Raw genomic sequence first — 10700 nt, forward strand, 5'->3', positions numbered from 1 at the left:
CTTTTTCAAATCAGCCCATTCTCAGCTTCTTGTCTGTGTGACGTCACACGGACGAAGGCCGCTCCCACGATAGTTGATTGACACGGCCGGCTTACCTTAGACCCGCCCTGAGTGAGCTGTAACAGTCCGATCGCCATTGTTTCGATGGCGGAACAGGGACGTAAACAAGAATGTCTCCATAGCGATTGAGGTGTTTTGTTGTTGGATGTAATAATGAACATAGCAGTCATCATTTACTCCCACCATCAGAGTCGCTGAAGATGCAGTGGATTAATTTTGTTTGCGAAGGGAATGCACCTCCTGATCTACCTAAATGTGTCTATGTAGGCCTGTCACGATAACAACTTTTTGTTGTGCGATATATTGCCCCAGAAATAATTGCGATAAGCGATATTATTGTCATTTTAAAGACCATTTTATGCCACTGAATATATAATCATAATCTAACAGCATAATAATGCAAGAAGGCCTACACACTTCCAAATCAAAACAAACTTTAAATTTTTAAGAATATTTAGATCATGGAGATTAAGTATCAAAATATTAGATACCTTAAACCTGAATAAATAGTAAATATATATTTTTTAACAAAAAGTGCAAAGTCACGTAGTAGAAAAAAAGAAAAATGCACAAAGAACTTGTATGGAGATTTTTTTCCCTGACCTTCTTTTCTCTGTAAATTAAGGGTGCACACTATTGCTGAAAAACACAATCACTACTCAGCAGTCAGATGTCTGTATGCACAAAGGCACAGATCCCTAAACAAGGCCATATCTGCAGATGAAACATTTTTTGTAAAAGCATTTTTTAAATTTGAACTAGCACCTCATGTCTACACGTTATGTGCGAGAAGCTGCAAAAGACACAGGCGCAAGTGGAATGCACAAAACATGGTGACATTTTTTAAGTAAATATAATGTGCAATATATTGCGTCACCAAAAAATATTGAGGTCATGTACATATATTGCGCGATAAGTCGATATATTGATTATTGCGACAGGCCTATGTCTATGTTCGCGCGAATCATTCGTGATCCAGCTTCACCTACAGAAGAAGTGAGTATAAGGTTTTTTTTATGAATCTTTGCAACCACCTTTACTAATAACGTGCTAGTTAGCAAGTTTCACGGCTAAATGCAACTAAAGTAAACAGTCTCTCAGAGCACGGCTCCTCATCCCACAGAAGAGAGGGGCAGGGGGAGCAGAGCTCATTAGCATTTAAAGCAACATGCAACAAAACGAGCTGATGTCTTGCAGAGCTGATTTTGACCAGGTAAATAGGGTGTTGTTTTACACTACCATTGAGAATTTTTTTTTTTCATTTTTCCTTGACAGAACAGTTAGAGATATGATAGGAAGTGAGTGGGAGAGAGAGATGGGGGGTGGGAACGGGAATGGTCCATGAAGTGGGATTTGATCTCGGGACACCCGAAGAGCAACTGCGCCATATTGAGAAAATGCACCATTGAGAATTTTTTACCAAAGTATGGTGTAGACTTTTCATTAAGACCCTAAAATCACATCAACTTGTGGAAAATGGGCATCCGATGACCCCTTTAAAGATAAAAATGTATTATATTTAACTGTTTTATTATACGTTTACCAAATGTGTTACACCAGTGGTTCCCAACACTGCATGTTTTTCATGTCTCCTTAATCAAACACACCTGATTCAGATCATCAGCTCATTAGTAGAGACTCCAAGACCTGAAATTGGTGTGTCAGAGAAAGGAGACATGCAAAATGTGCAGTGTTGGGGTGCCTCCAGGACCAGGGTTGGGAACCACTGTGTTACACTTTCATTTGTATTTTGTTTTGTTTTGCCAAGCACAGGCAAAATAAAATGATTTTATATTATTTAAAATATACGTTACATTAGAAAAAGTCTTCTTCTTTTAAAAACATCAAAAACATCTTATTGACCCTAAACTTTTGAACAGTAGTGTATGTTAATTGTATATTACCACCACTTCCTCACACACCAGTCATGTTTCTTTAGACGTTTGGATGGTGTGAAAGTTGCTGTGAAAGGCTAGTGTGTTTTGACCTTTTCATATTCACTGTTACACTAGTTAAGATGTTATTAAACAATACATTAATCTGTAATGTTTCATAGAGCACCCATGGATAGTTTCCAATTGTAAAGCACACAAAGTGTAACAGCTAACTTCAACTCATTAATTATTTGGCTGTAAAAGGCATGAGAAGCAAAGGTTCGCCATGAATGAAAATGAGAACAGAGTCCAGCATGCTTGTTCAATGTTCTGGAACAAGATGAGATTGTTAACGTCCATGCGGCAAGTCAATGTCTCCATATGAGATGCAAAAAAGCAACACTATGACAGTATTGTAATTCACTTTACTTACATTCTCTATATCACACTCAAATTAACATTCCAATATTTCTTGCTCACTTGGTGAAATATTTGGAAATCTCATTGTGGCAAGAGCTGGAACCTCATTACCATATAAATGTGTTCCAAGCACTCTGGTTTCATTCGGAAGACATGTCTGCTACAGGTTCAGGAGCTGTTTGCTTTGCAGATCTTTCAGGATTTTGTTTGACCTTTGTAAAGAGGAGGAGTAAATGGAAAGGCACAGGCCAGGCTTTAAATACATGATCCAAACAGGAAGTTTGGCAGAAATCCCTTCACCTCTCATCTCTTCTGATTTTCCAGGTGCTTTTTTACTGTCATTCTCATCATTCTCTATTTCTGGTCTTCCTTCTGTCTTGTCAGATATGAGGGGTCCTGCAGGCCACTGGATGTCATGTGGTCACCCGTGTGCTGAACGTGCCGAGTGGAACCCTAAATTCTGTGTGGTCACCGACTATCAAATGCTGCTGCTGGACAAAGAGGAGGTATTATACAATGACACAGAAAGAGCCTTTTCTCATGCATCCCACATGCCCTTACAGTTTTTCTTAACTGGCTATGGTATTTAAATCCATTTCAGTTGATATGATAGTGCTAAATATAGGTGTAAACAGGGTTCAGTTGGGTCATTGAAACCAAATTAGGCTGTGGTTAGAAATGCATGAAATCACATTGCGTATGTCATATATTTATTGCATATATTTATCACATATCGCATATTTACTAACATAGTGATTTTTGTCAAATATTTAGCTGTAAATGTCTTGTTTGTGCTAAGATTTAACTGAAAAGTATATTTGGGAGTAACAGTGGCTATTTATTTGTACTTTTTTGCGCTTAATAAAAATGAAATGATTCACTTTTTTTCTTTTTGCTTTAAGGAGTCAGCAAAATCTTGTGTTTTGTGACTTGAATACTTATTGTAACTGGCCGCAAACTTATATGACTTAATATAAAAAAAATATATTTTTATATGATATATCTATATTATATTATTATTATATGAATATATCTTTATATACACTACCATTAAAAAATTTGGGATCAGTAAGATTTTTTAAAAATAAATTAATACTCTTATTTAGCATTAAATTAATCAAAAGTGACAGTAAAGATATTTATAATGTTTAAAAATATTTCTATTTTAAATGAATGCTGTTATTTTGAACATTTTATTTAAAGAATCCAGAAAAAATTAAGCAGCACAGCTGTTTTCAACATTGATAATGATATTAAATCTTCATTGAGCACAAAATCACCATATTAGACTGATTTCTGAAAGATCATGTGACACAGTGACTGGAGTAATGGCTGCTGAAAATTCAGCTTTTCCATCACAGGAATAAATTACACGTTTCTCTTTGCTTTTTTGCACAGTAACAAATACTAAAAAGAAAAACCAAAAATCCAGTGTTTAGAAAAAAGAAGGGAAGAGGCAGAAGGGCAAAGTATTTTGTGCTGGTTGTGACTGAACTAGTCCAAGCACATGAGAGCGAATAGCGTGTTAGCAGTGTGTAGTTTGTCATTGTGACGTGCAGAAGTGCGGTACATCAGCAGGCTCCCTGAGCTCACTTTTTGGTCTGGCAGCCAAGACACACGGCGTTCCACAGGGACAATCAATAGATGGCCCACACTTGCAAAGAATATATGCTGTGTACTGTGGTCGATAAAGCATTTTCCTCTCGCCCATAGCTCACGCTGTATGTCGAATCCTCTGTTATCAGCCAAAGAGCAGCGCTGTAATAAATCTCCACTCCTCTATTACTGGCCAGGCAGAGCAGTAGTGAATGATTCTCTGCTGGAGGCGGAGCAAAACTCCTGGCAATACCAGATCTTTAATGCTTAGAGAAATTTGTTTATGTACTTACTGTACTTATAGGAGTACAGTACTTTTTTCCCCCATTCATTTATTTATAAAATCATCCTGGTCTACATGAGCCCAACTAACGTACACTTGCCTAGAGCTCTCTTTATTTTTTATTACTATGCATTTTAGCCAATATTTAAAGTAGCATGATAAAGGTGCCTTTGATAAGTAAAGTAAATTAAGTAATAAACAGTGTTGTCTTTATCCATAAATGAAAATTACTCTTGTGCTGTAAAAATGTATGTTCAGACACATCAATTTTATTCATATAAAGTTAAATGTTGTCTTAATTCGGTTTACACTGTGAGGGGAAGAAGTAACCCAGATTTGAAGTTTTTATACAAGAGGTCAAAATATGATGCAGGTAAATATTTAGGTATTGTGTGTGTACTTTTTTGTAAACAAATTTGTAGACATAGTTAAATCTGACAATCTTCTTTTGGGAGTGTTCTCATTTGTAGAAACTGTTTAAAATAAAGCCTTATTTGCAATTTTGTAATTGTAAAAGTGCAGAAATTTTCTATTAGGGTAATAGTATTTATACTGTAACTAGGCAAGGCAAGTTTATTTATATAGCACATTTCATACACAATGGTAATTCAAAGTGCTTTACATAAAAGGAAGTAAAATAATAATAAAAAAAAATCACAACAATGTAGCAAATTAGCTCAAAAGGGAAATGTATATAAATAATTACAATTAATTATAATTAATTACAATTATTTACCTCCGCTGCCAGTAGTAACTGTAGCAGAATTAATATTACAATCAACCAATCTGTTCGTCCAGCAAACATTCAGTATAATTTCATATCAACTCTAAGAAAGATATTTTTGTGGACACAGAAAATAACTTTCTTACAGTAATGCATTAGAGCATGTAACTATAGATCAGATCATAAAAGGGACACTATATACAAGTGGTGACAGAGCCAGAAACTCGTGTAATTTGTGCACAAAAGTTTTATTAACTAAACACTAACACATAACTAATCTAGACAAACAAACATACAAATCACTCATTCATGGGGAGGTTGGAAGTGGATGACTGAAACAGCGCTGCTTATACTTGCTTAGAATAATTGGACTATATTTAAATCCCTTGTATCCATTTGAGCGCTCAGTCGTAACCTTCCAATCACCACCGAAGTGTTTTATTTATATGAACATAGCTTGATCTCAGCCAGTTCATTTCACCCTAATTTCTCATGCTCATATGCTCACATTACTCAGCGTGAGCACATATTCAAGCGGATCAGAAATTATGAATCTCTAATAAGTGGCAGTCCAGCAGGGGAAGCATACACACTGCAGAAATACTTCGAATGACTGTCATTGATATTACATTCTTATATGTATAGAAGCCATTAGGAGCGATAAACGCGTGCTTCTGATGCAGCTGAAGTCAACCGCACACTCACACAGCCAATGAAACATCAACCTTAGAAATAAACAACCGTAACATTGAGGTTATGCCGCTGAATACAGCGAGCCCCAGTTGAAACGCATACACGAGAATGCGTGTTTCATTTAAACTTGTTCTCATGGCCTTAACTATCGGCGTGTCCTCAGAGCGATTACATGCTCTAGACTACGTGTTGCTCCAGCTGTATGAACACAGATGCGTAAATGCTGCTGCAAATATGCTTTTTTCAATTAGCAGACCAGGTAATATACACAGCGATATGGATTAAAACAGCATTCACTTATCTTAGATGTGGATTTCAGATGTTCTGAAACACGCTGCAACAGTTTGATTTGGGGGCAGCGATGCTTAATTTGCTCCGGAGCAAGCTGAAAAGCTGCTGAATAATACTGAATACAGCTTATATAGAAATGCCGCGATAGGTGTCATTTTCCTATAGGTAGATGTGATCAGCTGAGAATCAGCTGATGCAAGCTTGACTCACGTGACCTGCCAGAACTAACGCTAAAGCTTAATTTATGGAAAATGAGTCAGTTAACCACCTGAGTGAAACCATCAGTGCCTACAGGGTCTATAGCTTATCCTAAACCTCTTGTGATTGTTTGTTAATCTAATGAATAAGTGATTTGTTAAATCTAATGAACAGTTGTGTGTCTGATTGGTCCAAAAGCTACATATTTCCACCCTTTTCGAGCGTTGTTGTCTCCTGTAGACAACAGCGAACAACGGAAAATATGCAGGGAAATCAGACACGCATCTGGCACGCAAGGCTTGAAGGTCATGGTGGCTCTCTGGCTGTTGGTGCCTCCAGGAGTGGTTGTGGTGCCGTGGTGATGTAGGCTGGTGTCGAGGCAGTCATCCTGAAGTGAGTTGGTCTGGGTTAGATGGTTGTTTAAGGTGTTGTTAGCCAGTAGGCTATCCGTGATATCTGTTGTGTGGTATACCTGCACTCTCACCAGTGAGAGTCCAACCCGGCTGTTCCACACCACAGATATCATGGATATCACGGTTTTAAGGGATGCTTCTCCCTTGGAGGGGTCTGATGCTGTGTTGCGTCAGGCAAGGAGTCAGAAGTTTGTCCTTCCCAGTACTCCTCAGTTGAGTTTTGTTCAAGGAGCTTTTTTGCTAGTGTCAGCAGCTCCTGTAACTCAGAAGTAGGCGTGTCCAGCTGTCCTTGTGCAGCCTCCGTTTGGCACCTGTGGGAAGGGTGTGGAGGAGGATGTTGTGGTGGACTGCTGTTGGACATACCTTGGTGTTCGCAGGGTAAGGACGGCCTTTTCCATGGCCTCTGCCAGTGGTTGGTCTGGAACCTGGGTTTGTTGCCATGGTGACTGCTCTGTCCTCTGCTGGCTAGTGGCTCACTGTAGAAGGTCCTTGCATTGTGGCAATGCTGGCTGCCTTCTGGTGCCCGCTTTGAATTCTGGGTTGTGAAGTTCAGAATCGGTGGAGTCTTGCAAACACGTTTGGTGGAGGCCTTGTGCTTGTTAAAGGCCTTCTGTGTCAGGTCACGCAGTTGTTGAAACGGCATTGTGTGGCAGGCCATAATGCCTAAATGGTGACTTACAATAGGATGGAGGTTTCGGAGGAAAAGGCTCTTGAAGCTGGTGTCCTCCTCCATCCCAGGTTCAATGGGACCTCCTAAGTAAGCTCGTCGAAGTCTGTGGTAGTAAGCATGGGGAGTTTAATGACACCCTGTTTGGTGTCAAGGGCAGCGATCAGTCCGGTGTCAGACTCTGGGTCTGAGAATTCTCTTATGATGGCTTGTTTAAGCCGCTGGTAGCCTGACTGGATGTGTCCTGGCTGTCGAGCCAGGAACTGTCGCACCTCTTGTCTAGAAGTGATCCAGAGCAGATAGATTCTATCCTGGTGGTTCACACTGGTCCAAGACTGCAGGTGAATGTCAATGTCTCGCAGGTAGGCGTGGATGTCATGGTCTCCTGCAAGTTCTGGTGTGAATGCAGGGACGTGTCTGTCCATTCGGTTGAGGTCTTTGAGTGTCACTCTATGTGTCATTTCAGAGTTTTTCTGAATTGATCCTTTTCCTTCTGCGGCTGCAGAGGTTTCTGGGAAACTGACTTGTGAAGTGTCAAGCAGAAGGCTTTGGCTCTCCCTTTTGTATCTGTGTACAGGGGTGAGGGGTTTTTCACTGCTGACTGTGTGACGTGCAGCAGGGTGACTTTTACTTGACTTGAGTCCATGCACATTCTGAAGGACTGTTTCAGTTATTTCTGAACCGTGTCAAGCTCCTCTTTAATGTTGCAGAATTGCTGAGTCAGGGTTTGGACTTCAGCTCTGGCTGCATGCAGATGGCCTTCTAAGGCCTTAGCTCTAGTGTCTCTCTCATTAAGTTCCACATACGCTGTTTTTAACAGTGACTTTGTGTGAACAGTTCTCTTTCCAAGTCCTGTCTGATGGCTTTTTCCAGCTGTGCTCGGCGTCCAGCAGCTGTTAGAGCCTCCTGAAGACTGGTGATTTTCTTCTGTTGCGCTATTCTGTAAGGTTCTTTGCATCTGTTCTGAGCTTTCTCTTGTTGAGCAGGTGTCAGTTCCCTGTAGAACTCTGTGACTTGCAGGTTCAGTTCATTTACCTCCTGTCTGAGGCCCTTGAGGGTGTGGGCCAAGAAGAAGATGATGCTGGCCAGATCCTGGTGGTTCAGGCTGGGTGTCAGGTGTCCACTTGTGTCGCAGTCTTGCTGTAACTTTCTCTGCCGTTTCAGGTCGTTGGCTGCTTTGGGCTGAAGGATGTCCATCACAGTGCTCTGCTGCAGGGCTGGGTGTCTGTGGAATGTCTGTGACATACTGGCACACTTGTGGGAACACCAGAGAGAGAGAGGCAGAAGGCAAATGCAAGTACGTACAGTGGTGTTAAGCTCCTTAACTATTAAGTTAATCTGCATGGGGAACGGCTCTGTAGGCTGTGTAAGGTGTGAATAGCTGGTGAGGGGCAGCTAGTGAGGTAGGGTGCTATGTTTTTGTGTTCGTGAACACAAAGAGAGAGTTTGAGTAACTTTGTTAATGGGGCTATAAGCAGGGGTCATCTAATGACTGGGCTATACATGTGTTCAAACTATTACTCAAAGCACTGATGGTTCACAGGTTTGGTCACTATGAAGGTATCAAATAAACAAAACTGAAATAAAATCAGGAAGAGACCGAGAGAGAAGGAAGGGCTTTCCTTATTTAGTTTAAGCTAGGATATACGACTAAGCAGTTGTCACTTGTTAAAAGGAATGCTGCAGCAGGGTCATAAAATCTAGGGGGTCTGTTAGCTAAGCTAGCAGGAACACATCAAACACCTCAAGGTACATGAACAGAGACTCTAGTAAGTGTTTCTAGTCTTCTCAGGGGCCTGTAGCATAATGAATGGTAACTGTACCTTATATAATAGGCCTGGTGCTGAGGAGTAAGTAGGGGTATAGAAGAGACCGGAATTAGGGCTACCAATATCCTGTACGGCTCATTAAGGAGACAATAGTTGCTAGAACTGCTATAAAAGAGGGAAGATGGTGATGGTCAAATAAACTAAAATAAGGTAAAAGTAAAATGAAAAGATCCTAATAGCTGTAGGAAACCAAAAGGAAGAATGAATAAACAAATTGATTTAATTAAATCTCTGATTAAATTCAAATCAACTTAGCTGAATTGGTACATTCAAGCTAAACAAAGGTAAATTACAACCCCGATTCCAAAAAAAGTTGGGACACTGTACAAATTGTGAATAAAAACAGAATGCAATGATGTGGAAGTTTCAAATTTCAATATTTTATTCAGAATGCAACATAGATGACATATCAAATGGTTTAAACTGAGAAAATGTATAATTTTAAGGGGAAAATAATTTGATTTTAAATTTCATGGCATCAAAACATCTCAAAAAAGTTGGGACAAGGCCATGTTTACCAAGAGGGGATGTGTGGCATCCCCTCTTCTTTTTATAACAGTCTGCAAACGTCTGGGGACTGAGGAGACAAGTTGCTCAAGATTAGGAATAGTAATGTTGTCCCATTCTTGTCTAATACAGGCTTCTAGTTGCTCAACTGTCTTAGGTCTTCTTTGTCGCATCTTCCTCTTTATGATGCGCCAAATGTTTTCTCAGCAGCTGTTAGAGCCTCCTGAAGACTGGTGATTTTCTTCTGTTGCGCTATTCTGTAAGGTTCTTTGCATCTGTTCTGAGCTTTCTCTTGTTGAGCAGGTGTCAGTTCCCTGTAGAACTCTGTGACTTGCAGGTTCAGTTCATTTACCTCCTGTCTGAGGCCCTTGAGGGTGTGGGCCAAGAAGAAGATGATGCTGGCCAGATCCTGGTGGTTCAGGCTGGGTGTCAGGTGTCCACTTGTGTCGCAGTCTTGCTGTAACTTTCTCTGCCGTTTCAGGTCGTTGGCTGCTTTGGGCTGAAGGATGTCCATCACAGTGCTCTGCTGCAGGGCTGGGTGTCTGTGGAATGTCTGTGACATACTGGCACACTTGTGGGAACACCAGAGAGAGAGAGGCAGAAGGCAAATGCAAGTACGTACAGTGGTGTTAAGCTCCTTAACTATTAAGTTAATCTGCATGGGGAACGGCTCTGTAGGCTGTGTAAGGTGTGAATAGCTGGTGAGGGGCAGCTAGTGAGGTAGGGTGCTATGTTTTTGTGTTCGTGAACACAAAGAGAGAGTTTGAGTAACTTTGTTAATGGGGCTATAAGCAGGGGTCATCTAATGACTGGGCTATACATGTGTTCAAACTATTACTCAAAGCACTGATGGTTCACAGGTTTGGTCACTATGAAGGTATCAAATAAACAAAACTGAAATAAAATCAGGAAGAGACCGAGAGAGAAGGAAGGGCTTTCCTTATTTAGTTTAAGCTAGGATATACGACTAAGCAGTTGTCACTTGTTAAAAGGAATGCTGCAGCAGGGTCATAAAATCTAGGGGGTCTGTTAGCTAAGCTAGCAGGAACACATCAAACACCTCAAGGTACATGAACAGAGACTCTAGTAAGTGTTTCTAGTCTTCTCAGGGGCCTGTAGCATAATGAATGGTAACTGTACCTTAT

General features: G+C 40.3%; 1 protein-coding gene across 1 annotated transcript in view; it reads left to right on the top strand.

The window, feature by feature from the left end:
- The window catches only part of LOC107597964 (disabled homolog 2-interacting protein-like), a 159481-nt gene that overhangs the window by 18708 nt on the left and 130073 nt on the right, over positions 1–10700 (top strand). The window contains exon 3 of the mRNA XM_016289180.1: positions 2739–2860. Within this exon, the coding sequence (XP_016144666.1) occupies positions 2739–2860 (122 nt within the window). The remainder of the gene's footprint in view (positions 1–2738; positions 2861–10700) is intronic.

The sequence above is a fragment of the Sinocyclocheilus grahami genome, unplaced genomic scaffold, assembly GCF_001515645.1.
Source record: "Sinocyclocheilus grahami isolate Dianchi unplaced genomic scaffold, SAMN03320097.WGS_v1.1 scaffold12.1, whole genome shotgun sequence".
In the NCBI taxonomy this organism is placed as follows: domain Eukaryota; kingdom Metazoa; phylum Chordata; class Actinopteri; order Cypriniformes; family Cyprinidae; genus Sinocyclocheilus; species Sinocyclocheilus grahami.